A 26,099-nucleotide genomic window follows, 5' to 3' on the forward strand; every position below is an offset into this window, starting at 1 on the left:
TCCTCAGAACACTCTTCTGTTCAGTGATGACTTCTCAACTGCAGGCCAGAGACTCAGCTCAGCGAGGAGCCTCTGTGACTCCCACTAATGACATCTCACAGACGATAGCACAGGATAGGTTTGGTGGGTCTTGAATCCAGTCCTTGGCATGAACTCATCATCCAGCCCTGTGTTTGCTGGGAGAGGGGCAGGGTGAACCTCCTCTCTCCAAAACAGTCATCGAGCACTCTCTGGTGTCTGGCTGACAGCAAAGACCCCTTGCTGTGCAATCCTGTGGCTCCATCCCCCTGCATGGCACCCTGCCCTGCTGCCCCCCATATACCAACACATAGCACCACAGAGCAAAACCCAAACATACAAGGAGTTACCAAAAAAGCACCCGACAGTGCTGCCTCACGTCTGAGCTGCCTGTGGTGCCTGGCCAGGGGACCTGCCCCCCTGCAGCCTGTGCCTGGTGCCCAGAGAGGGCTGGCAGCTTGCAGGGCAGCTGGAGGAATGGGGGAGAGGGCGGCCCTTCGGCACAGCAGCTGGACCTTATGGGGCTGCCAAATTCCTCTGGCTTTCTGACAGCGGCTGAAGGGGCTGTGGCAGGAACGTGGCAGGAAGCTGGAGTAAACAAAGTCCAGCCATGGAGCAGAGGCCGGCCAGGCCAGCACCGTTCCCAGGCTCCCCAAGAGGATTCAGGGACAGCAGAGGTGGCCTCAGGCCAAGCACCATCTCCCCCTCCAACTGTCCTCCAGCTGCAGCAGGAATTGAATGGGAGAGGCTTGTCCAGCCTCCCACAGAGACCATACTGCTCTGGGGGCTCCCACACCACCAAACTCACCACTGATGCGGACCACCAGACCCAGACCCAGCTCCCAGTCCACCCACACACCCCTAAAGTATTGTGCACTGACCAGTTGTATGGCTGACGGGGTCTTTCCTACTTTACTGCCTGCAGCTCCTTCCTTGCTCCCCTCCCAGAGTGCCCCGGGGGGCAGGGATCCCAAATACGTTCCACATCTGGCCCTGACAGGAGCCAAGGCAGCTAAGCCCCCTCCCCTCGCCCCCGCCACATCACAAAGCTGCCCCCAAAGCATTAAGAAGGTCTCTGCAGGGCAGGACACGCTGAAACCAGCCTCGCAGGCTCCCCAAGGCAGGGGTCGCCTGGGCCACGAGTAGGGGAGGGTCCCACCCCATCCCGGCAGCCGCTCACCTTCACTCCCCTGGACAGGCAGCCTCTCCCGGGCTCTGCCGCCGCCGCCGCTCCGCTGTCCGCCGCCGCCGCTCCGCTGTCCGCCACCGCCTGCCACGGCCGTGTCCCCGCCCCGCCCGGTGCCGGCCCCGTCCCGCCCCCGCGGGGCCTGGGCTGAGCGGCCCCGGCTCCGGAAGGACCTCACGACCCCCAGCCAGCTCCTTTGACAGTACTTTATTTGATTAGACTCAGTATTCTCTGTGTACACTGGAATGTGCTCTATTCCCTAGGCCAGGATCATATGGGGTTACAAAAAGGGGAGATCTCAGCTCGGTTTAAATATCACCCTCCAACGAATGTAAGAAAAAAAAAGCTCCTTGGATGCTTGAACTAGCCTCGACTCCATTTTAAAAATCATACAGACAAGCAGCTCTGGAACAGGACCAGGTTACTGGGATTCATTACCTACTTTGCTAGGGAGGAGGGTTTGCCCTCCCAGGACAGGACCAGGGTTGATTTCTCTCTCAGGTGCTGCCAGCAGAGGAGAGACCACGGACTTCTTTGGCAGAGGACCCCAGGGGCCCATGACAGGCTGGCTGTCTCTCACAGAGCACAGTACATGCACTTCTAGGGCCTTTGCCTTCCACACTCAGGCCCTCCGGCCAGAGGTGAGGTGTGCCCGGGGGCAGGTGACACTTGTGACAGGCCCCAGCCACACAGGTGAGATGAGTTGTGATGGGAGCACAGATCTGTGAGATGAGGCAAATAATGCTGGTGAGGCAGTGGGGAGAGGAACAGCTCAGATCAGCCCCCATGTTTCCTGGAAAACAGCATTTCCTTCTCCCCCCCTGCCAGCGCTGAACAAACACTGTTTTGGGACACGTTCTGACCAGCAATCAGTTACCCGGGTTCAGTTCCCTTCACCCACGCGGGAAAAGCCTTCTGCCTCCCCAGATACCAAAAGGGCCTTGCAAAGGACATGCAGCTGGTTCTAACCTAACCAAACCTCCTCCAAAGCCTGGCCCAAGAGCAGCTGTGGCAGACAGCGAGGACACAGTCCCCTACAGAAGCTCTCCCCCTGCAGCAGGAGCCAGAGCATCTGGAGCTGAGCCATCGCAGCACAGCAGGGCTCAAGGAACGGCAGTAACCTTGTGGGGCAAAAGGACCAAAGCCCCTGGTCCCTCTTACCCACCCTGTGCCCCTGCTACGATCCCCCCACCTCTGAGGCCAAGGGCAACTTGCTCAGCTTCCACCAGATGGAAGGGTCCGGAGCAGCAGGCGGCCCCACACACGTTCTCTCAGTGCCTGCTTTCCTCAATGGAAACGAGAGCTGAAGGACGAGGAGAAATCAAAATGTAAGCACCAACAACGGAACAGCATGTGACGCTTTGGGAGGGTAGGGAACGATGTCTGGTCGGCTCTGGGGCTGAGCTCTGGGCGTCGCCAGGGGAGGAGGGAACACATCAAAGTCAGGCTCTCTGCGGAGATCTTGCTTTTCTGCCGGCCGGTAAAAATCTGCCAAAGAAATTTGTGGCCTTTCCCCCCACGAGCACGTCAATTCTCTTCCAAAAAATGTCTGTGACCCAGGAACGCTGCAGATGGCAGACGGAGCCACATGTCCTAGCAGAGGGGGCTGCGGCGTTCCCAACATTCAGAATAAACGTCGGTCTCTTTTTTTTGTTTTAATTTAAAAAATTTCTTCCTTTGCACTTCCCCACGTCTAGCATTACAGGATTTCGTACTTGTCCACCAGGAAGGTGGTTTCAGTGGAAAACCTTACAGGGCTGTTCCCGTCTACCTGGGTCACTTTGGTAACCTGTGGAGACAACAGGCAGTGTTAGCTCAGCATCGAACCCCGCTCCCCACCACAGCGATGCTGTGTTTACCAACGCTGGAATGGTCATGAGGGGAGAACTGACCCGGCACCTTTGAACCACAACTCAGCCCTGAAACAAAGATCTTTGTTCCCAGGAAACCTGAAAGAGTGGAGTGATATTCTGTGGTAACTGTGTCTCCACTGAGGAGTGAAATGGCAGCTGCTGGCTACACTTCAGTGGGGGCAGACAGTCATATGCCGAGCAGTGTTTTGGCTCCAAGGCCGATGGATTCTCTAATGAAGTCTGAGGGGAATTAGTGATTCCTCAGAGGCATGAAGGCACAACTGAAACTGCAGGCAAGCTCTGGGAGGTGTCAGCTGCCAGTGCTGTCTGCTGACACTCCCAAATCCAGTTATCTCAGTAGCAAGTAAATGTCAACCCCTCAGCCATGGCCAGTGGGACAGCAATGCCCCACTGCAGCATGGCCAGTGTCAGTCAGACAGGGACTGAGGCAAGAGTGACATCACACCTGTGGAGCACCGGCAGTGACCATACCTGTATGTTGCAATAGTTCTTTTTGGAAACGAAGGCGACTTGCACCGGGAAGAAGTCGTTTGGCTGCCCTGCTATGCTGAACTCCAGGCTGCCACTCTTGTTTTTGGCATCTATCACTGGCAGGCACCACTCGAGGAGGTTTCTCCGGCTGTCATGGCGATACTCGCCATCAATCTCCCCAATCACTGGGGTGCCGACACCAGACCTAGAGCAGGCAACGAGAAGTGAAAATAACTTCCCTGCATGGAGCTAAGAAAGTGCCTGTCAGCTTGACCAGACCCACAAACCAGGGAGGAGAAGGAGGTGGACTTGTTAGTGCTGCTCGGACAAGGAATGTTACTTACGGCAAGGGGATGGTGATGATCACATCGTTCAGCTCTAGGCTCTCCTCTTGCAACTCATATTCAATGTTGACATCACAACTGTTCCCGCTCTCTGAGGGCCAGCAGTTAACTGTGGGCACAGAGACAGTGTGTGAACCACACAGGCCTTCCACATGAAGTAGGCTTTCACTTCGAAATGCCCAGCCAAGTCATCCCCTAGAAATTCTGACTTTAAGAAAAGCTCTGTTTTCTTTGAGAGCATTACAAAAAATGCACACTGCTGAGGGCAGGCACTGGATACATACAGTATCTCCAAAGTCTCACACTGTGCCATGCTCCAGGCAGCCCAGCTGCCGCAAGGGGGATACAAACAAGCAGCCCACAGACAAACATCAGCCTCTTCCACCCGAGCTCCCAGACTCGCACTCACTCGTCAATGGAATGAAAGACTCTTCCGTGGTCTGCAACCTCCACTTCAGCACACCCACGTCGCTGTTAATAGGGAATGACTTCTCTGGGTTCTTCAAACCAATCTGTGACTCTGTAGTGAAGAGCTTTTTGTCCACATTTGGGTGAGTCTGAAAGAAGAACACATGTCCAGGCTGTAGGTAGGCCCAAGGACAGAACTGTAGGTAATGCAGGTTCTACCAGGACAGGCCTACACAGAGTGTTTTTCTTGACAAAACACACATCATGCTTGCTCCTGGCTCAGAAGTCCATCTGGAGCACACCGGCTTATCAACTTGGGATTCCTTCCAGGAAATGCTGATCTGACAAGAAGGATCCACACCACTGCCATTCTTACGTGTCACTGCGCCAGAGACTCCAGTAATACATGCCCTGGGCTGGTACTTACGAAACAACTTAACTCCTCAAATCCTAAAGAACATACTGAAGGTCCACAGCACGCATTTCTCTTGAAGAAAAATCAACCTAGTGCTGCTGGGAAAAACAGTATGAAACCACACTACTATGACCTCCCTCAGCAACCTTAACGCACGTATGTGTCAGAAGCCAAACTCCATTTAAACGTACGCTTCCCAACTGTGAGCACGAGCAGCTTTTTGGAAGCAGAGGCTTTCTGCAAATCATTGTTAAGTTCCACTAGAAAAACAGGAGTCAGCACAGGGTTTGGCCTCATCTTCCACTTAAAGCAGTGCCCAGGGGAGCGCTGTTAGAGACTCGCTCATGGGATGTGCTGGAAGTGGATTTGCAGTCAGTGATGTACGGACAAGCCCCTGGCAAGGGGTGAGCCAGAGTGTGTCAAAGCAACACCACCTCCAGGGATCAATATGGTCATACAGAAAAAGGGAAGGACAAATCTCCCAAGAACCTTCTGAGCTGCTACTACCGACTGTGATCAAGTGCTCCAGCAATCATCCCAGGTACAGCAGTGACAGGACAAGCGACCCCAGGAAGAAATGGCTCCAGAGAGAATAAATTCATTCCCCATTGGCACAGAAGTTTGTTCACCTACTCCCAGTCCACGGCTGCAACTGACATCACACGAACAGGCACCAAGCAACACACTAGGCTGCTGCAAAGTCCAAGTGAAGTCACCCAGCATGCCAATGTGCACTGCTGGGCAGATAAGGCTCCAACGGCAGGATGGCGAGCACCAAGACCGCATTTCTCTAGGGAACTTCAATCCTTTGAGCATGACTGGCCCTGCACTGAGTACTCCCATTTCCAATGCATTTGCTGAGAAAGCTTGGATGAGAATACAGGACAGTAGCATGCTCAAATATTTCCAATTTTTTTTTCCCTGGAAAACAACAAAAGCACATTCAACAGCATAGGACTCCAGATAGGCTTTACCTGCAGCTGCACTCCCCTCTTGTCTTCGTTTTCTACATGCAGGCGAATCCGTGCAAACTTTTCATCGGAGATGTGCAGCATGATCATGCCATGCAGCTCCATGTTCTGCAACCCTCCATCACGGCCGCAAGTCAAGGAGATTTTCTCCTCTATTTTCATGTGCACACTAGACAGATAGAGAAAAAGCTCAAGTCCTACACTCATCTCCCAGGCAGCAGAGAGATCAGTGCTCAGGAAGGACAGGCTGTGCGTACTGAGCAAGAGCTCCTGAACAGAACAGCATGGCCAGCACCATGGAGGCTAATGCTGCTCCAACAGGTAAACTCGGGGGCAGGAGAATCCATGGATACGGGTCTGCAAGGGATGGGACCCCAGTTAAACAGCACTGATGCAGCATCTCGACATGGTGGTCACTCAAATCCCTTCTGCCAGGCCACAGCACTCCAGGCACTAAAAGGTTCTGAACTGCTGCATGTAAAATGAAGCGTGAATACCTCCATCCTGAGTGGCAATGAGGCAAGGAAACAGGGAAAACACCGGCTATTTGAAGGCAAAAGGCACAGAAAATTCCCAACCTCAGCTCAGCAATGGATGGACATCCCATTTTAGTTAGGAAGATGACTAACCAAACTAGCTATTTACTTTCTTGCTGCCATACTTTCCCAGATTTTGCCCACCAACTGTTATAGTTACAAGGTAAGGGAGCACAGGAAAAAGCCCAAAAGGAACAGGAAGGCTCTCTCCCAGGGCCACACACAGGGAGAGCTGTGAGGAGACCACTTCCAAAGCAAGGGCAGCACTCACCTCTCCATGTTAACAGGAGGAGCGAGAACTTTGGCTGCTTCCACAGAGCGCTTGCCTACGGAAGTCATGATATTTTCTCCTTCTGATTTCAGCTTGTCCACAAAGTTGTCCACCTCCTTCCCCTTAGCGCCGAGCTTCAAGGCTTTACTGGGACCTGAAGGTCTAAACAGAGGTCAAGTCAGCTCACTGCAACAGGTTCCTCCTTCTTGGTTATCTTTAAGTACTATAACTTGACTATCCCAACACCACACCATTCACTTTAGCACCCTTTATTGGAGACAACACGCACAGCACTATTGTCTTACGTGTCAGGTGCTAAGCTATAATTTAGATCTGGATTCTGTTCTGTGTATTACCAGGAGTTGGGACCTCTTTTTCTCACACAAAATGGGAAGCTCACTGCTCATCCAAGATTCCAGGGAGACTACAAAGGGTGTTACTGTGGTATATGGCACAAATGCTCCTCAACAGTTACACAGATGAGGAACCTATGTTAGAACTTCTCTTTGGGCACATATTTTGAGCCACCGCTGGCTCCAGAGAACATTCACCACCTGCTGTCCCCCTACCTGGCTGGTGCTGGTGCCACTTTGGGCTTCTCAGTCTCAATGATGGTCTCTGTGATCATTGCTGCCGTCGTGCCCCCAGACACGGCCGAGCTGCCGAAGCCCCCAAACCCGGGTGCCTTCTTGCCGTGTCTCTCTGCATCCCTCCTGGCCTGCTGCAGCTCCTTTGCTTTACGACGCATCTCAGCTTTTGCTTCGCGTTCCTGCGTCTGAAAGAAGAGACAGGAGACTGATGGAGCTTTGCAACCTCAACTTCAGCCTGCACAGGAACTAAATGCAGTTGCCCACAAACCCCTTGACAACAAAAACAAAACAAGATACAGGTTTAGACAGATACAGAATACAAGTTTACAGAAAAGCTAAATGACTGCATGGCCCTACCAAAGTGGAGGAACACCTCTGTATAGCAAAGGCGGCATTTCCCAGACATGGCACCTTATGCCAAGCTCGCAGGTGTCCGTGCTCACCTCTCGGACTGCCCGGAACACCTTTTCCTCATGTGAGTCCATCTCAGTGAAGGTCCGAATTTGCGCCAGATTTACGTTCTCGCGGTAGCCCAGGGCAACGATTTCATCAAATGCAAAGATCAGGTCAAAGCAGTGTTCAGAGATCTCATTCTCCTCCAGAGCTCGACAGTATTCAGGGATCTAGTAGGAGAACACATTTTAAAGGAGTACCCACAGAGAGTACTGCGTAAACACTTTCCTTCTACCATCCCAGAGGTCACAGCTGTGCTGACCCTCCCAACCCCAGTGCACTCTTCCGCTGCTGCAGGTACCATTAAGCTGTTGATAAACAAGAAGAAGTTTTGCCATTATTAGTTTTTCCACACTAAAATCCTTATAGAACCTCTCAGCTTCCTTGTAACACTAACTCAGAGAAGCCCAACTGCATGCTAGGGCCAGCAGATTTCCTGAAGATAGTTTGATTGTATGAAGACATGAATTTGCTTTCAGGATCCCTGCAAAGCAACCTGCACTTGTAACATCATGTTACTTTTTGAAGTAATATGAGCCTTAGGCTAATTTATGCTAAATTACGATCAGCACTTTGGTCTCATCAACTGAACTACAACTGAGGATTTCTTACGGTAGGTTCAAAACTACCAACAAAACTTCAAAGCTTTCTTCCTAGTCAGGAAGGGAAGCTCTGGAACACCACGCTGCCAGGTAGAGGCAGGCAGTCCAGCACCAGCTCAGAAACAGGTGCCCCACAACGGCGCCGTTCCGGGCTACAGCCACATCACCGAGTGACAGATCCTTACCACTCTAGAGAACAGCCGGAGTGTTTCCAGGTCTTCCAGGATGTTGCTGTTCTTGGTCGTGATCAGCACCATGTAGAGCTTCTCCATGGGCTGGTAGACGTACCGCACGCTCTCTGTCTCCACGAACGTGTGCTGCTTGCCCGTGTTCATCAGCTTTGGGAATGCCGCCAGCAGCCCCTCGATGCGGGTGCGGGTCATCTCCACGAACTGCCGGGACACGATGGCCTTCCCCGCCTTCGTGCATACGGCGGCTGCCAACAGCACCTGGGTGAGCAGAGCGGGTGAGCCTGGCCCATGGAAAGGATCACTTCCCACCACACCTTACCTGCATGCACTCAGAATGTGATTTTATGTCTTTTTCTGTGACCGGGAACTGAATTATGCCAAGAGCAGAGACACCTCTGTTTTTTTCTCTCTCTCTCTCTCTCTCTCTCTCTCTCCCCATTCCATGTTCTGTCCCTACATTAACCTCAGAGCTCTCCCTGCTTCTGTCAGGCAAATGAACCCCTTCCTGATTCCACACACACACACAGGTGTAACAACCCGCAGGAGCGTCAGGGGAGGCTCCAGGAGATGGACTTTTCCATCAGGCTGCCCCAGCTTACTACACACAGGAACGCTGTGAAATGTGACATCTCTCCCAGTGCCACACGCACAGCACAGCCAGGTTGATACAGCCCTGGTTATCACCACAGGCCTCAGGTGCCTCCCGGGCAGCTCGCAAGCGTTATCACTCGCCAGCTGCACTTTGTCTTCCTTCTTCTCTCTATCTGACCAGACTTCCTCCCGACGTTTCCCTCTCACAGATTACTTTCTTAATTACCTTTGTCAGAATAACGCTGTTCTGCACTTCAGAGCTTTTAAATCCCCAAACGGACAGAAAGTACCCGAAACCCTCCAACACGGCATCACTGGTCCCTGCTGCAGGCGGAGCCGTGCGCGGGGGGTCTGTGCTGATCCCCACAACGCTGCCACGGGGAAAAGGAGCCGGAGCAGCCCCGCGAGAGACAGAGCTCTCAGGGCCACAGCGCAGGGCAGGCGGGCACCGCCCGCCCGGCTACACCTGAGACCCCGAACGTGAAGCAGTCGGCTCAGGAGGCACCGCGGCTCCGAGGCAGCAGGGGCGAGCTGCCGCGGCCCCGCCGGCACCGGACGGCAGCGCCGCGCTCCGTCCCGCCAGGCCGCGGACTCCAGCGTCGACCTGCGCGCGGGCCCGGCGGGCCCGGGGGCTGCCCCAGAGACTGCCGCGAGCCCCGCGCCGCCCGCGGCGGGCGGGCCCGGCCCTTCTCTTACCATGGCGGCGGCGGCGGCGGCGGCGGCGGCGGGAGCGGCGCTCGGTCCGTCCGGTCCCCGGGCGGCCCCGCAAGATGGCGGCGCCGCGCCACGTCCGCACCCGGAAATGTCGTCACGGGGGGGCGGGGCAGTGGCTCCTCCCCGCCGCCAGGGGGCGCGCGCGCCCCAGGGCCGCTCTGGCCATCCGGAGGGGTAGGGTTGCCATGGCGACGGCAGCGGCGCGGAGGGACACGGGGAGGGCGGAGGTGGGACACGGGGGGACACGGGGGAACACGGGGGGCGGTGGATGTGGGCCCTGGGCCGCCCTGCCCCTGACTCTGCCTCTCGGCGTAGCCCCGCCCGGTGGAGAACCAGCTGTACGACGAGAGCCTGGAGCTGCCCGAGGCCGAGCCCGGGGCCCGCTCGCCACGGGCGGGGGGCGCGGGCCGCCCGCGGGGCTCCCGCCGGCCCACGGTGTCCGGCGGCGCCGCCGAGCGCGGGAGCGGCGAGCGGGGCGGCAGCGGGAAGGTACGAGCGGGGCGGGCGGGGGGACGGCCCGGCGACACCCGGGGACATCCGGTGAGAACGCGGTTCTCTCGCCCAGGAGGAGGCGGTGGCCCACCCCGCCGCCCTCAGCGAGGACGACGACGAGGACGATGAGGATTCGGAGGAGGATTCGTCGGAGAGCGACTCGGAGGATGACTCGGAGGAGCAGGGGGCTGCGCTGGAGGGGTGAGCGGCATTACCGGCTGGACGAGCTGGGGCCGGGGCTGGTGGGGGCCGTACGGGACTCTCTGCTGATCCCCTGATCCCTAATCCCGCGAGGGTGAGCAGGATCATGGGCATCGAGACAGGCAGCTCGTCCCCAGTGCTCCAGGACGATGGTTCCTCCAGGTGATGAACCAGCCCCAGGTGCTGTTTGCTGTGCCCAGGAGAGGCAGGGCTGGAACAACCCAAGATGTCAGCCAGCCTTGGGAAGGACCATCTCAAACACGTCACTCGGCTCCTGATAATCCTCCTCTTTTTCCAACGTTTTCAGCTCCAAAGCCATTGCTGACCACGTCATTGCTGTCCGAACGTCTGCCTTTGTGCAGAGCACTTAGCCCCTTTCTGACAACTCTTTGTGGAGCTATATGATCACAACTATCCCTCGTTCAAGTACTTTTCTTGGCCACCAGGTCCAAGGCAAAACAGGGCCCAGTAGAACCTGCCACACATTAATCTTTGCCCATGACTCTCTTCCTTTCTTTAGTGACTTCAATCCAGCAGATTTTGACTACCTGCAAGTGTCTTCTGAAATCAAAGACCTCTTTGAATACATCAAGAGGTGAGTGGAAGGGTTTTGGCCTGCTCTTGGCTCTCTTTTGTGTCAATTACTGCAGCACAGTTCCTGGTCACAGATGCTGTGGTGGTGTTTTTTTGCAGGTACACTCCCAAAACAGTAGAGATTGAGCACAAGCTGCAGCCTTTTATTCCAGACTTTATTCCTGCTGTTGGGGATATTGATGCATTCCTAAAGGTACAGTTTCTTCAGGTTCCTGTCCCGGCCCTGCCCCACGGGGCAGTGGGCATGGCAGGGGCCGGTCTGTTGCTGTGCTCTCGCTCTGGGACATAATGGGCAGAGACCTGGAAAGGTACACCTGGTGGCTCGGTCACCTCTCATACAACACTTAGGTGACTTGGGGTAAGGGCTGGGTTTTCCCTTCTCCAACACCACGTGCTGTTCGGGCAGCACTGTACTGAGTACACACATCCGAGGGAGCTCACGGAAAGGCTCTGTACAAACCTGCCCTGGACTCCGCAGAGAGGGCTCTGTTCTCCTGCAGGTTCCCCGGCCTGACTGGAAGCCTGACAACCTTGGCCTGCTGGTCCTGGATGAGCCCTCGACCAAGCAGTCGGATCCCACCGTGCTCTCTCTTTGGCTGACAGAGAACTCCAAGCAACACAACATCACAGTGAGTCAGGGAGAGGGAGGTTGCACTTGCTGCACACTGCTTGGAGTGAAACCATGGCATTTTACTCTTACTTTTGTCTCTGTGACTCCAGTGTTGTGGTACAACTAAGAACTTGACTGTAAAAGTAGCAAAAATGAACCTTTTGCTTTAATCCATAGCTTTAAACTGCAACCAAAATGCAAATTTTGGTACAGACTTTGAGTCTGTTCCCTTCGGGTGATGCTTTATTTCCTTTTTGGTTATCCATACCTGGTTTTAGTTGGCATTTTGCCTGCAGAAATCCATTGATAAAGTGCAGCTGGGAAAGAGAGAAGCCCTGGTTCATCAGGAGTGAACACAGGGTTCCCAAAAAGCCTCAAAACACCACGAAACACTTCCAGGTTTATATTTGTGTTTTTAGCAGCAGATAAAAGTGAAGAGTTTGGAGAATGCAGAGAAGAACCCCAAAGCCATTGACAGCTGGATTGAAAGTATCAGTGAACTGCACCGCTGCAAACCTCCTGCCACAGTCCATTACTCCAGGTGATCCCTGATGTCAGCTCACCGCAGTCTGGCAGTGGAAGGTTGTGTGTGATCCTAAAGTTTGTTTTTCTCTTCCCTGGCAGGCCAATGCCTGACATTGAGACCCTGATGCAGGAATGGTCACCGGAATTTGAGGAGCTCTTGGGAAAGGTATGTTGTCTGAGTGATCAGTAATTAGCTCAACGCAGGGACTTAGAAACCATCTGCTGTGAAAGCCAGGTGCCTGCTCCATCCCACAGCTCAGCCCGCTCAGATTTGTTCCTCCTCACCACTTCCCCCTTGCCAGAAGTCAGAGAGCAGCCCAATGCTGGAATTCCCAGCTGCTGCCCCCGTGGCCTGCTTGTGCTCCCGGGCTCCTGCAATCCAGGAGCAGAGCTGATGGCCCCGTCTGTTCCAGGTGGGCCTCCCGACCGCGGAGATGAGCTGTGACCTCGCTGAATACATCGACATGATCTGTGGTGAGCTGGGGAGGCTGTGCTGGGGACACAACTTGCTGCTGGCCTGGCGCTCTCACTGAAAGCCAGAGGGCTTTAGCTGGAGGCTGCTGCCTCAGTGGGAAATGGCTCTTGTACTGCAGGGGACTGCAGTCTTTGGTGCACAGAAGCCCAAGGGATTGGTGGGCAGTGGGGAGCTCAGCTCTTCCTGACAAGGGTGCAAGCCCAGGTGCCCTCACACGCTGCTGCTCTTGCCCATAGCCATTCTGGACATCCCCGTGTACAAGAGCCGGATCCAGCCTCTGCATGTCCTCTTCTCCCTCTTCTCAGAGTTCAAGAACTCGCAGGTAGGCAGCTCCAGCCAGGTGCTGCTCACCCAGCTGGCAGCATTGCCCGGGTCCTGTTTGGCTTTCTGGAGCAGTGGGTGTGTGCAAAGGGCTGGTGGGCCCTGGGAACATATTCTCAGCTGCTCCTGTCCCTGGTGCCTCTGCCTGATGCAGGGAGCTCAGCTGCGCTGCCGAGCTGGGGCACCACATTGTTCAACAGGCCAGCATGAGCCAGAGCATGTTTCCTCGGGGCACTGCTGAGCACACAGCTCACACACAGCTGATGTGGCCAGTGTGTTCAGATGCATGTACTCTGAGCAACAGGAGTCGGATATTTGCACGAGCACATTCTTTTCCCTGCAGCACTTCAAGCCCCTGGCTGATGGGCAGAAAGGCAGGAGCCCACCATCCAACCCACCCTCACAAGCGGCAGAGGCAGAGGTGGTGAGCTTTACCTGAAGCTTCACATTAAACCCTCATCTCCTGGATCACTGTCTGCTGCTGGACACTAAGGTGTGCCCAGAGCAGGCTGTGAAATGTCACACAGCACATCAAAAGCCTCCTTGGTCTTGGAGACATTGCTAGGCTGTTCTGTGTTTGGAGAGTAGGACTTGACTCATTTTTGTTGCATTAGCTGCCTAATGGCTGTTTTTGACTTGTTCCCAAGGAGTTCAGCATTAAACCAGCCTTTCAAAGTGTCAGGCTCCCTGTGCTGTAGGTGCTGCAGAGCAGAGGTTTCTCGAGCACACGCTAGAAGGTTGGAGCAAACAGGAATAAATTCCACACTCAGACACAACACTCAGATCTGCCCAGGGTGTTCCTAGTCTGACCTGGGGATCTCGAATCTGTCTGCCCCTTATTACTGAGTCCACTTTTCCTATTCTCAAGCCCTTTATCTCCTGCCAAGGAAAATAACCTGCGCAGCACCACACAGACGCTCGAGTTTAGTTTATTGCTGTTGGAACGACTCTCCCCAGCCCCTGCCCTACTGCCTGCCCACCCATCTGCCACAGCAGCAGGGGCAGGGGCAGAGAGGATCATGCAGCAAGCGAGTCACAAACCTGCTAAAGCAAGGCTGGTGCTTGGCCTTACCCTGGGAGGAATCACAGCACTAAAGCCTAGCTATAAAGAGCTTTGATGCGTTTTGATTATAACAGTCTATTGGGAAAGTGAATGGGCTACATAAAAACATGCCTTGGCTGACAGTGCAGCTCCTGAGCCCTGCAGCACACAGTGTAGCACAGAGCCAGAGCTGCTCAGCGCCCACCTCCCAGAACAGCCTCCCTGGCACCCTTGGCTGCCCTGCTCCAGAGGCTGGTACGTACCTGGGGTGGGCACCTGGCTCATGGGCACCATGACTCACAGCCAGATCTCGTCACTGCTTACGCTGGGCACTTTGTAGATGCGCCCAGACATTGGGAGCTGAACAAAACCTGTAGGACAAACAGCTCATTGCCTTTTGGGGCAACCACGGAGCTCAGTATCCCACTGATACTGAGCGGGGCCACGCGCCCACCTGCACCTCCTCACCAATCTTGTTGAGGACAAGGTGATTCTCCAGCCCTGGCAGGGCACTATCTTCTCCCCTGGCACCAGCTCCCACATCCTTGGGGGAAGCTGCAGGGCAGAAAAGGAGCAAAAGCCAGGACATCTATCCCTCACCAAGGCAGCACCTGTGGCCCTATGTGTCTTGCTGCGCTGGTATGTTGGGGTTTTACCTCCATCCTCCTGTGCGAGGTCACTGAGGTGCAGGTCGGGCGGCAGGGACCGGGTTTGGCGGGGCAGGCGTGTGCTCTGGGGCTGTGGGTGCTCGGAGCCACTGCAACGGGAGCACCGGCTGGGCAGGCTGCTCCCTTCTGCTCGCCCTGGGCCTGGCACTGGCTTGGGTGAGCGGCACGCCAGGCAGGCAGCACAGGAGCCCAGGCTGAGCAGGGTGGCCAGGGCCAGTGCTGCTCCGACGGCAACACCCAGGAGGGGCAGCTCCACATGGGCATCCAGCAGACCTGCACGGGCAGTGCAGCCCCCTCAGCACCCCTCCACACAGCTGCTGTGCTGTGCCCACCCCCCCAACAGCTACCTGTGGGTAGGAGTGAGGCGGTGGTGATGCCCACGCTGTTGGCAGCACTGACGGAGAAGTTCCCAGCCACGCTGCTGAGATGGATGTGGAGCGAGTGGTTGGCCAGCCCTGGGTAGTGCGTGGCACCCAGGAGGAGGAACTCGGAGGCATTGGCCATCACGTGCCCATCCTGGTCCACCCAGGTGATGCTGGCAGGTGGGTTGGCTTGCACCAGCACAAAGAGCACCAGGAGGAGGCCAGAACCCTCGACCTCCTGGTAGTGGGCACCTGCCCTCAGGATCTCTGGCTTATCTGGGTAAAAAACAGAAACAGTGAGATGGGCAGGAGGGATGGGGGCAACACAGAGTAGGATTTGTCTCGCTAGGGTCCAGGAGCACTTTCTGCCTCCTCTGCATGGGACTGACAAGCTGCTGCTCTGCTATGGCTGTGATGGACACAGGTTATGGTGTCCAGCCTCTACCAGGCTGGAGCCCCACACACCCTCCCCATATCCCAGTCTGAAGCAGGCCAGTGCTGTGGACCTTACACTGCACGTTGAGGAGGACAGAGGCATTGTAGGTCTCCCCTGAGGCTGGGTCGGTCAGGGAGCAGTTGAGTTGGTGGTCAGAGCGCCGGGCAGTGAGGGTGAGGGTGCTGGCAGTGCCTGCAGCTGAGAGGTTGGCTTCCTGCCTCTGGCCGTTGAGGTACCAGGCCAGTGTGGCACCGGGCACTGGCTGGGGGACCCGGCAGGTGAAGGCACGGCTCTCCCCCTCCTGCAGCGTGCACACTGTCCAAGGCTGCCCGTCGATGGTGGGGCCCAGTTCCCCCAGCCCTGCCGGAGAGCCCGCGGCAGGTCAGAGCTGCAGCGGGGGTCCTGCTGCCGGAGCTGTGCAACGGACCCCAACACAGCCTCACCTGCTGAGGAGAGCGCCGGGAGGCCGAGCAGCAGGAGGGGGACAAGGGCAGACCCCGGCCAGCCCTTTGGACACCCCATGGCATATCAGCCGTGCTCAGCGCTAGGAGAGAGGCAGCTGGAGCAGGGATATGCGGCCGTCCCCGCGCGGGGCCCGCAGTGTTCCAGCACACAACAGGGCCGGAGGTTGTGGCCCGGCTGCACCTTACCTGCGGCATCGCTGCTGCTGTGTCCAGCCCGGTCTGCAGTGCGGCTTTGCGTCTGGGCCCCGGCGCGCAGGGCCGTGCATGCGGCGCGGGGGCGGGCCCGGCGCAGCTGCGAGAATCCAATCCATCCATCCCTCCCTCCGCCCGGGCGCCGCAACTGCCGCCCCCGAGCAGGACCGCTGCGCGCAGCCGCCGGGGCAGGCCCGCCGCACACGAGAGCGGCACCCAGGAGGGATAGGGGATGCACCTTCCCGTGCACCCCATCTCCCTTCTTCAACGGAGGGGCCCAGCCTCACGCCCACCAGGGCCCCCATCTCGGCGGGGCTGTGCGCGCTCGGGAATCGCGGCACAACGCCCGCAACGCCGCAAGCGGAGCCCAAGTGCCAGGGACAGGAGGAGGTTTATTGGGAGTGGAGCAGAGCAAGACACAAACAGCAAGGCACTTCAGTACTTCCCGTCCCCGGCTACCAGCCAGGAGGAGGAACAGGATCTCTGACACCAGAGATAGACCTTCTCTGGCAGCCAGGACGTGCCTGCCTATAGGCCACCTCGGGAGCATGGCTCTACCTGGCCTACTCACTCGGTCCCAGTGCCATTGGGGTTGCGCAGCCGCCCCAGCATCTCACAGAGCATCTGGTTGCAGAGTGCCGAGTAGGGGTTCAGCAGCACCAGCTGCCGCCGGGCAAAGGCGCTGCCCAGGCGTGCCGCGCACTCAAAATCCTGCCGAGCGTCTTCGTCCCGCGCCTGCAGCCGGTGGATGAGGCCACGCTGCACGAAGCTCTGGCAGGCGGCCTGGCCGCGCCCACGGCTCAGGCGGATGGCGGTGTCCAGGTCCTGCAGGGCACCTGGTGAGGGGGAGAGGGGCATTGGTGGGGTATGGGGATACCAGGGGACCACCCGCTCCTGTGCTGCTCACCTGCCACGTCCCCCCGCAGGCGCAGGGCCTGGGCCCGGTTGTTGTAGCCTGAGGCGCGCTCAGGCAGCAGGCGAATGGCCTCGCTGAACCGCTCCAGGGCCGCGCTCACGTCTCCCGACTCAGCCGCAGAAACTCCCTGCAGCTCCAGGTCCTGGACCTGCTGCAGCAACTCCAATGGAAAAGCTTCCACTGTGGCAATGCAAACAGGAGCCCTGGGCTAGGAAGTGGTGGCACCAGGACACCCCGTGGGCTGCAAGCCTTAGTGCCACCCTACACCTCCAGTCCAGGGAGGGAACAGGCACAGGACAGGGTGGTGAGGTCCAGCCTCAGGCAGGAGCTGCTCCCAGCCTGCAGAGCCTCCTTCTCTGCCTGCCAGCTCACCCCATGGGGACCCTGCCACCAATTCCAGTGAGAACCAGTGCAGTGTCACCTCACCTTCCAACTCGATGTCCTCCTCCTCATCATCCAACCCTGGGATGTCCCCAAAAGGGGTGCTGGGGTTAAAGATGGTCTGCAGGACAGCCCTGTCGTTCGCCGTGGCCATGGTGCCCTCTGTGCCACTGAGGCCTGTGATGGGGCTCCAGGGGGAGGCTGTGGGTTGGTTAATGTTCACACTGCCAGCCCCACCTCACCCTGCCCCATCCTATTGCAGCCCAGGCGTGAGGCCCCACCACCTGGCCAGTGCCCCCCATGTGCACTGGAGCTGAGGGCTCCTCACCAAACACCCCGTGCAGCCCTCGGTGCTGGCCAGGGGCTCCTGTCCCCAGCGAATTTCCTGGAGGAGAAGCAGCTTCTCAATCCTCAAGAAGAAATGGAGAGCAGCCCTCTGCAGCAATAAACTTGACATGTTTATTAATTAAACTATCACTTAAATAAAAAAAAGTGCATAGAAAATAAACATGTTTAAAAACTCCTTTGTTTTTTTGTATTTTTACAACTATGTACACTTTTTATTTTTACATTCAGTCTTTTGCAGAGCTTTCAGCATTTTTTTAAACTATTAAAGTATTTCCTTCTTCCCTGTGGCAGGGAGTTAACACTGATGTACTTTAGACACGTTTCCTCTTTTTTTTTTTTAAAAAAAACAAAAACAAAAACAACCAGAAGCTTGGAAGAACACAAGAAAAAAAAACGTTTTGTTATACATGATAAGTTGTCAAGAAATGTATTTCTAGAACATAACCTTGCCTTTGCAGAGCTTTTTTTTTTTTTTTTTAAACAATTATTCACCTACCTGTAGTTACTAAAGAGACTGTAAGTTCAATAAAAGAAACACCACAAGTATAGTTCTCGGCTGATAGACAAAGCTACTGTACCTCGTTAAAAAGATACCAGGAAAGCACAGAGCACATTTTTCCCTATATGCAGGTGGTACCCCAACATTCATAACCAAAACGAGAGGAAGGAAAGGAAGAAACCAAGTTGTACAAGTACTGACTGTAACAAGAAGGGCCGGGAAAGGCCGAGCCACCCGCTCCCGGCTCCCTGCCCTGGCTGCCAGCGGGAATGCGCAGCAAGGCTTTCCCAGCGCCGTGAGCAACTGTAACACAATCCTTATCTATAGTGTTAAGAGAATTAAAAGCCATGGACCGATACTGAACTAGGCTTCATTACACGGTGCATTACTATATTAGTTCCTATATATACTGTATTTATAGTTATAAAAAAAAACTTGCGAGTGTTGAGAGTGGACCAGTGTATGGGTGAATGGCATGATTCTGCACAGACCGTCCTGCTGAAGAACCTGGTATTGCTTTGAAATGAAAGAAAACCAGAAAGAAAAGATACCCAGCCCTTTGCAATGACCCGCTTCTCCTTTAAAAAAAAACCATGTCGCTTTGTACAAAGAAAAATAAACGCCCTAAGGTTCCTTTTTTAGTATTTTCAGATACCATGATCTGTGTCAGTCCTTATAAAATATACATTCATACATGGGGAGCTGGGTGCTCCCGACTGGCTGGGGCGAGGGCGGGCAGGCTGAGTCCCCGCAGCCATGGCTGCCCCGGCCCTGCTGCCGCTCGCCCCACAGGCCCGGGCACAGCTCCCCGGGGGTACAGACAGTTTCACTGGCCACAGCAGCTCCCGCCAAGGCAGCCGCGACGGGAATAGCAGCAAAGCGGGCAGCCCACCGGCTCGGCTGGTCCCGGCGGGAGGAGGATGCCTGGCACTTGGATCTTGGGGAGCTCCCCCCGACCCTCCTTCCCACTTCTCCCCACGTGGTGTGGCTCTGGGCAGCGCTTCCCAGCGGAGCCTCCTCCCGCAGCCAGGACATCGGGAGGCGGCAGCAGCGTGGCGGAGCTGAGCTCTGGGATAAATTCATGGGCTTCCCCACAAGGAGGGCTGAGCCCTCACCCTGCGTCAGAAACAGGGAAGGAAAAGGGCCGAGAGCAGCCATGCCCGGGGCCACGGGGCCCAGATCCCCAGGGCGGGCACTCTCCGGGCTCCTCAAGGTATGTGCGTTCCCAAACTGTCAGTGCATCAAATCATCTCAGTAACAAATGCAGCGTCAATGTGACTTTGCTTTCAACAGTTACCACCAAATTATCCTCACACAGTGCAATAACGAAAGGAAACCGGCAGGTCACGACCCTCCAAGCGCTGTTTTTCCTCCTCAGGGCAGAGGAAGAATTCTCAAGACCCGAGAGGTGCAGATTCAGGGTGCCCCTCTGAGAGACCTGGGGAGTCAGCAGCTGTTCCTGGTCCCTTCCCCACCAACTGCTGGTGCCGGTTCAGAGCAGCCCTCGGACCCACCGGCTCCTGGAACGGCCGCTGACCTACCCCACAGGGACAGCTCAGGAAAGAGAGAGCACTCTCTGCTTTCCCCTCTCTGCGGAAAAACCCATCTGCCTTTGAGGGAGAGACTGAAGGAGGAGGCACGTGCCCCAGACCGGCCTCTTTCATCCCAGAAAAGAGGCATCGAGGGTCAGGTCTCTCATTCGGCCTCGCTTTTTTTTTTTTTTTAAACCCTCCGCTAGTGCACAGCAAGGCGGAGTCGCCTCCTGCCCGGGGCACAGACTGTCCTCCTACAGAGCCAAACTCCTCCCACGCTGGGCAGCTCTCCCTCCTGCCCCCATCTTTACAGGCAAGTACAGTTTAAGGTCCAGCCAACCCTCCTGGAGACAGTTACTGAAGTCAAAAAGGCAGAACAAGAGTAGAAAACAAAACTAAAGCAACCCCCCCTCTGGAGAAAGGCTCAGACTGTGTCCAGCCAGGTATTTCCTAGAACCGTCCTATGAAAATAAAAAAATCATTAAAAAGAGATTCTCTTAAATTAGGATAATACCACTGTTTAAAAAGCCTCGTCATAAGTGCTTTCCCCTATGAAGTGCTTCTCATAGAAAAATATACAAAATATATTTACATTTATAAAACCTTAAATACTAAACTGTAAACAGAACAGAGCAGAATCCAATGTCGTCGCTGTCAGGGGCTCTCACTTCTCTCTCAGGTTTTGCTCTGAGGCGCAGGGCAGACCCCGTGGGGAGGAGGACTCACGCCGCTCCAACCAGGATGGTGGTGTCCCTAGACTCATCCAGACCCCGCTTGGTTCCTGAGCCACCACCTCACATATTTCCTATGGGTTTTGGGATGCTGTACGGACAAGGCTGGCTGGTGCTTGGCCTTGTCTTTGCAGAGAACTTTGGCTCCATTTTGGTGCCCCTCCCGTGCCTTTCGTGGAACACGTGACTACACCCAGACCACGAACCACGACAGGCACGTGCCCAGGGTCACTCCTCTGCCTGCCCCCCTGGCCCTGGGACAGTGTGGCATGGCAGAGCAGAGCGGGTGCCCCCACACCATTCCTTCCTAGCTCCTGCCCTACAGTGGTGTGTGGCTGAGTCCAGGGCCACCTTGCACCACCCCTCTCTCCTTAAAGACTTCTGTCCAATCCCTTGGACCAGCTCCATGGTGACCAAGACACTGCTGGCTGGCAATGCCAGGAGCTTGCTGAGCAGAGGAGGATGCCAGCTGCTGGAGACAAGATCCAGAGAGGAGCACTTCCCTCCCACACAACCAGGGAGGGAAGTGCTGAAGTGGGAGCCTTTGCTGGCAAAGATTTACAGCACCCCAACTGTTGGCACAAGCCCTCTCTGCCAAAGAATGCCAGGAGTTCCCCTGCTCTCAGGCAGGGATTTCAGAGCAAGGTGCCAGCCAAACTCCCTTCTGTCTAGTTGGGGGCTGCTCTGTTCTGCTCTCCTTGTGAAGGCAGCTGAGCCAGCCCGCTGTGCCGCAGAGCCCTGCGCAGGCAGGGCAGCCTCCTGCTCACAGATAGTGTTTTGCAGACACGCAGTCCCCAGGGGGAGAACTGTTGGCAAGACACAGCCCCTCTTCCCAGGAGAAAAGCTCACTCAAACCCTGTGCTACCCAGAGGAGAGCTCTGAGCCAGGACATAAAAAGGGACAGGACCCACGGCTGCTGCCCTGCGCCTGCTGGGCTGACCTCCCCTCCCCTCTCCCACTCATTAGCCCCATGCTGAGAAACAAATATGGGGGCAGGGGGAAATGAGAATAGCAAAAACATAACCACGCTGAGGATCTTCTCCAGCCGCCCCGTGTCTCTCACAAGGGTGAGTGTGCACATGCGAGACATGAAGATGTGGACTCGGACAAACACAGCCGCCAGTCAGGTCCCTGAGCCCAGCCCATCTTCACTCCTGCTTCCAGCCTCTCCATCCTGTCCAAGCAGCCGGAGAGGGGCTCACTCGAAGCTTTGGTTCGCCCCAGGCCCTCCAGGGCTCACTTGCAGCTGATGGAAGTTCTAGTTTAAAAACTTCCTGCACTTCTTGGCGCCGCAGTTACAGGGCAGTTTGTTGCTGGCGTCTTCAATGGGGAACTTGTAGTCGTAGGTGAGCTCTTCCCCTCGGTAGATTTTGCGCATGGCGAAGATGACAATGTGTTTCTGGCCATCGATGTTGATGACCCGGGAGTAGCAGTTGGGCTCACAGGAGTGGTTGATGAAGCGGGCCGCGTTGCCGTGCATGGTGGCATCCACCACTTCAGAGTCGTCAATGCGGAACATGTAGCACCCGATGCCCTGCACAGGGAGGACAGAGAAGGGTCAGCGTGGGCAGGGCAGGCACAGCCACCCCAGCAGACAGCCCGGCTCCGAAGCTGAGCCTGTGTGTGTGTCTGCAGCCTCTCTCCACTGGGCCCCGTGGGCTCCCACCTGAATCATTTCATTCCCGCACTCACTGAGACTGGCCCGAGACCCCGCCCAGCCCACAGGAGAGAATCAAAAGTGCCTCTAAAGCTCCAGCAAGAATGGAAATATCCCAGGTAGTCTGTAAACCCAATCTGTGATGTTCCAAACACAGTTTTCATATAGGCCTGTCCTACCTTCACAGCCACTTTCTAGTTCTCCCAAATTCTTTAAGAACGTCTACAAAAGCCCAAAACTCACCTTACTGTCGTAGTATTTCTCTCGTTTGTCAGTGAGGATGGAGCGAATGACATTGCCTGAATATTCGATCACCATCTCACCTGCATCGATGTTCCTTTTGCAGAACAGACCCCGGCCATGGATGGGAGACCTAAAATGCAACAAGAAAAGTGAGTATTTCAAATGAGACAAGCAAAGCTCAGGAACATCAGATTGCAAAGGCTGCAGAAAACGAGTTATTCATGACAAGGAACTGTTACCCTTCTCTAACAGAACACTAACAAGAACAACACCAGGTCTCTTTGCCCACATCTGGGCACACACCTCAGCTATTGCCAAAGTAAGCCAGCATGGAGCAAGTGGTTTGTCCTGAGGATTACTTTTTAAATACATAACTTGGGCAGGGAGGAGGAGGTAAAAAGCCCAAGCCTGCTTTTTTTTCCCTGCATTTTGCAGTCTGGCTTTGCAGAAAGTTTTCAGTTTCCACTGTCTCCTATCCCAGAGGCAGCAGTACCAAAGCAAAACCGTACCTGTAGACACCAACTGCCTCCTTGGAGGTCTTCTTCAAGTGCCGGAAGCGCATGGGCATTGGCAGGTCCATACTGGTTGCCCTCCTAGAACAAAGAGGCGCTGCTAAGTGACAACCACATATTATCTGAGGCACTTTCCAAGATGGATTAATTCAGACACTGTGACACTGCAGCCCACAGAGAACGCAGTCAAAATAAATGCTGTGTTTTCACATATATGTAAAAGATAATTTCCTCCCCAAATTCTCATCACGTTGTTTTACAAGGAAAAGAAACATTCAAAGGCAGAGTGGTCTGATGGTCACCTTCAGCTGACACCTCTCTTGTTATTGAAGGAGTCACCTCTATGTCTGGTAGTTCTTGGCAGCTTTCATGGTTTAAACACATCAAAGCACACAACGCATAACTAAGCCCCATTTGCTCACTTTAACACCACAGCATTATTTTCCCCTTTGAACCTTTAAACCCTGCTGCATACCGGGCCGATTTCAGCTGCACTTCTTCCTCTTCCTCATCATTTGGGTTGTATTCTGGTGGCTGTCGGTGTTTAGAAGCCAAGAAATTGAACATATCAAATGCAGATTTCCTGCAATTTAAAGAGACCAAAGGGAGTTTGTTATACTGACTGAAAATAAACATGTGGTTGCCACAACAGTCTGACATGTTTGCTGTCTCACACCTTCCCCACTTTGTCCTCTCTTAAAGCCCCTGTGCATCAGGGTAAGGCATAGCCCAAGAACAGCTCCAGCCAGGAAAGCATTGTTAAACCAAGCAACAGGCCACAAAGTGGCACAGGAAAATGTGCAGACTGCAAAGATGCCAAATAACTGATTTTCATGTGCCAGTTGGTAACATTTAACCAAGAGCTTTAGAGCTGTGGAGCTTTGTTGCTCCTGCCCTGCCATGGCAGTAGTTATTGAGCCAATGGGCCGTTAACCCCAACATCAACAAAACTCACACTTGCCTCAGGTGGACTTCGGCCCGAGCAGAGCCATGTGGGTTCAGAGGAGGTTCATTGGCCTCCTCCGGCTTGTGAAATCTGAACTTGTAGTTGTGGCAGTGCTTTGCTCCGTACAGTTGCTCAATCAGGAACACGACAGTATCATGGATAATCCCCAGCATCCTCAAACCATTCACACCTGGAATAAGAAATAGAGCACAACAAACACTGTCAGTGCAGACTTGGAGCAGGAAGATACAGCAGCTTGTCACAGACAGCAGGGGCACTACACAGCTGTCACAGCAGCACTGCATTAGCTACTGCATTCCACGTTAGAGTTTCCAATCCTTCCACTGGGAAGAAATTATCCTCCATAAATCAGGTGGCAGCTGAATTGAAACTCTTAAGACCTCAAGATGCTCACAGAGACATCTGTTTGTCTGGGCAGGGTGTTACCTGCAAAGGACAGCTGCTTCAGGCGGGCATTCGAACGGGCCTCCTGGACCTTGTCAGTCAGTGACTTCCAGGCATCTGCAGCATACAAACAGATGACAAACAGTGACCGAGTATTCGAGCACTGGGGTGCTCATATTTAAATAAACTAATTGGAGAATATGAAGTTTTCAACCTTCCACAGGGCATGAATTAAGACCCTCGGATCTTAATTGCTTCCATCCTCTCCAAAATTCACTTTGGCATAAAGGGAAGGCAGGGTATACTACAACTGGTCTGGAGGAAAAGTCTGGATACCCAATACTCCGTTGTGTGATCCACACTGCCTATTTCTTGACAAACTAAGGTTGAATACCATCGGTCAATTGATAAAACAAAATGAGACAGCAACATACATTTCACTGAATATATTCCATTGAAAAAAAAAGAAAAACAAATAGAATCCAGACATGGTCAGGAACAAAGCTTGTTCTAGGGCTGTAAACCAAGAGATTTCTCTTTTTTTTAATCTATAAAAAAGCAAGTAGGAGGCCCTCAAAAGTCACAGTTTTACTTCTAGTAAGGACAGTTAAAATCAGTACAACCAACACTGCATGGTTCTCACCTTCAATGCTTTCTGCGCAGATCTGAAAACCATCATCACTAGAGATCTCAAAAACCAAACCTTTTTTAGGTTTCTTCTCACCAAGACACTCTTTCCTCTTTTGTTCTTGCTGAAGCCAAAACATAAGAGGGGAGCTGAAAGTGCTCTCTTCTTCCTCGAGAGCTTTTGAGCCTAGAAAAGACAGGAGCCAGCATGAAGATGGGAACTGGAAATAATGATGCTTTTTCCACCTGTTGTTCCACAACTGAAAATGCCTTACTGACTTGCCTTTTTACCAGTACATCCAATCAAGAAAAAATTCTAGAGTGTCAAAATAAGAGTGTGAAATCTCAAATGCTGAAATTCTCACAAACCAAAAACAGAGACAAAACTATTTGTCCAAGACCTATTAATAGCAAACAAACCTTTCCTCCCTTCATAGCAAGAATAACACAAGTTATATCTCTGAGCCTTTCCTTGAGAGAACAAGACACATAAAAATCAAAACTTCAAACACCACTTTCCTGGTCCTGGAGAACCCCAAGACTTGGTGTGTTTGAAGAAGTGATGTACCTGCATTTTCTTGCTCATTTACTGAGTTCTGTGTTGATTGAGACTCTGGGAGCACTGTCATTTGCCTTGGGAGGGAAGGAAGAGAACATGGAGAAAAACAGTCAACAACCAGACTCATTTCCTCACCAATCCTGAGCAGTAGTCTATGAAACCTTGAGAACTAGACAGAAAGAACCTTCTTCCAGGTCGAATACCAGTTCAATTGGAAATGAACAAACAAAATGATTCTACTCAGTAGCATTTCTGTCTGCAGCCTCTATTGGTCTGTGGGCAGCAGCCTAATTTCACACAGGCTATGATCTGCTCTGTGTCAGCCCCACTCAGGAATAAGATGTGTGCTAACACACGATCAGGCATCGCTGCACGAGCGTCTCCTCAGCAAGCACTGAGCCTCCCAGAGTTACACACAGCTTAATGCAAAATGGTTCCATATTGCAACTAAACATGACAGTGTGCTCCCCACTGAAAGCTCCTCAGACATTTCAACTAGGAAAGCCAGACTTCCCGCATTCTCTGTACAAATGTCCTTCAGCTCAAGTGAGCAGAATCCCACGGAAAGGTCTGTTCATCCCTTACCCTGCAGACTGCCCACATGGCTTCTGCGATGGCTGATCTACGCTTGCTGCATCCTGCGCATCTGCCTTCATAGCAGGAGTCCTGGAAGAAAAAGATTTGGGAACATTCAAAATACCTGCCAAGCCATGTGTGCTCTAAACA

The 26,099-nt window shown here is 54.2% G+C and overlaps 5 protein-coding genes across 18 annotated transcripts in view; 1 reads left to right on the forward strand and 4 right to left on the reverse strand.

The window, feature by feature from the left end:
- Positions 1–1,396: 1,396 nt before the first annotated feature.
- ARCN1 (archain 1) lies at positions 1,397–9,696 on the reverse strand. The gene is made up of 10 exons (XM_017809567.1): positions 9,618–9,696; positions 8,325–8,588; positions 7,528–7,707; positions 7,064–7,269; positions 6,495–6,656; positions 5,691–5,856; positions 4,303–4,450; positions 3,894–4,002; positions 3,550–3,754; positions 1,397–2,993 (listed from the first exon to the last, which is right to left on the reverse strand). The coding sequence occupies exons 1-10, from the start codon at positions 9,618–9,620 to the stop codon at positions 2,904–2,906; spliced, it is 1,533 nt and encodes a 510-aa protein (XP_017665056.1). The 5' UTR covers positions 9,621–9,696; the 3' UTR covers positions 1,397–2,903.
- Positions 9,697–9,773: 77 nt separating this feature from the next.
- Positions 9,774–13,524, forward strand: IFT46 (intraflagellar transport 46). 3 transcript variants are annotated; one of them, XM_017809568.1, is made up of 11 exons: positions 9,788–9,862; positions 9,951–10,124; positions 10,201–10,328; positions 10,849–10,923; positions 11,022–11,115; positions 11,423–11,551; positions 11,952–12,073; positions 12,157–12,223; positions 12,471–12,531; positions 12,769–12,854; positions 13,197–13,524. In XM_017809568.1, exons 1-11 carry the CDS (start codon positions 9,821–9,823, stop codon positions 13,290–13,292), a joined length of 1,074 nt encoding a protein of 357 aa, XP_017665057.1. In that variant the 5' UTR covers positions 9,788–9,820; the 3' UTR covers positions 13,293–13,524. The 3 variants fall into 3 exon arrangements, with proteins under 3 accessions (XP_017665059.1, XP_017665057.1, XP_017665058.1); XM_017809569.1 differs by having other exon boundaries at positions 11,955–12,073; XM_017809570.1 differs by lacking the exon at positions 9,951–10,124 and having other exon boundaries at positions 9,774–9,862.
- On the reverse strand, positions 11,498–16,003 carry TMEM25 (transmembrane protein 25). 12 transcript variants are annotated; one of them, XR_001873950.1, is made up of 7 exons: positions 15,805–16,003; positions 15,437–15,721; positions 14,911–15,201; positions 14,552–14,704; positions 14,364–14,450; positions 14,159–14,255; positions 11,498–11,587 (listed from the first exon to the last, which is right to left on the reverse strand). XR_001873950.1 is itself a non-coding variant. In XM_017809576.1 (6 exons), the coding sequence occupies exons 1-6, from the start codon at positions 15,881–15,883 to the stop codon at positions 14,193–14,195; spliced, it is 906 nt and encodes a 301-aa protein (XP_017665065.1). In that variant the 5' UTR covers positions 15,884–16,003; the 3' UTR covers positions 13,767–14,192. The 12 variants fall into 12 exon arrangements, 7 of the variants coding, with proteins under 7 accessions (XP_017665065.1, XP_017665067.1, XP_017665064.1 ...); XR_001873948.1 differs by having other exon boundaries at positions 14,159–14,266; positions 14,350–14,450; XR_001873951.1 differs by lacking the exon at positions 11,498–11,587 and adding an exon at positions 13,474–13,583 and having other exon boundaries at positions 14,159–14,266; positions 14,350–14,450; positions 14,552–14,652.
- Positions 16,004–16,389: 386 nt separating this feature from the next.
- Positions 16,390–17,525, reverse strand: TTC36 (tetratricopeptide repeat domain 36). The gene is made up of 3 exons (XM_017809580.1): positions 17,360–17,525; positions 16,925–17,113; positions 16,390–16,853 (listed from the first exon to the last, which is right to left on the reverse strand). The coding sequence occupies exons 1-3, from the start codon at positions 17,466–17,468 to the stop codon at positions 16,585–16,587; spliced, it is 567 nt and encodes a 188-aa protein (XP_017665069.1). The 5' UTR covers positions 17,469–17,525; the 3' UTR covers positions 16,390–16,584.
- A 455-nt stretch (positions 17,526–17,980) lies between these two features.
- KMT2A (lysine methyltransferase 2A) overlaps positions 17,981–26,099 on the reverse strand; it is a 41,185-nt gene continuing 33,066 nt past the window's right edge. The window contains exons 28-36 of the mRNA XM_017809560.1: positions 25,959–26,039; positions 25,383–25,447; positions 24,831–25,001; positions 24,230–24,304; positions 23,798–23,972; positions 23,312–23,419; positions 22,834–22,917; positions 22,325–22,454; positions 17,981–21,958 (exon numbers count right to left, since the gene is read on the reverse strand). Coding sequence (XP_017665049.1) covers positions 21,683–21,958; positions 22,325–22,454; positions 22,834–22,917; positions 23,312–23,419; positions 23,798–23,972; positions 24,230–24,304; positions 24,831–25,001; positions 25,383–25,447; positions 25,959–26,039 — 1,165 coding nt within the window. The 3' untranslated portion in view covers positions 17,981–21,682. The remainder of the gene's footprint in view (positions 21,959–22,324; positions 22,455–22,833; positions 22,918–23,311; positions 23,420–23,797; positions 23,973–24,229; positions 24,305–24,830; positions 25,002–25,382; positions 25,448–25,958; positions 26,040–26,099) is intronic.

This window comes from Lepidothrix coronata, unplaced genomic scaffold (assembly GCF_001604755.1).
Source record: "Lepidothrix coronata isolate B3197 unplaced genomic scaffold, Lepidothrix_coronata-1.0 Scaffold27, whole genome shotgun sequence".
Taxonomy (NCBI): Eukaryota; Metazoa; Chordata; class Aves; order Passeriformes; family Pipridae; genus Lepidothrix; species Lepidothrix coronata.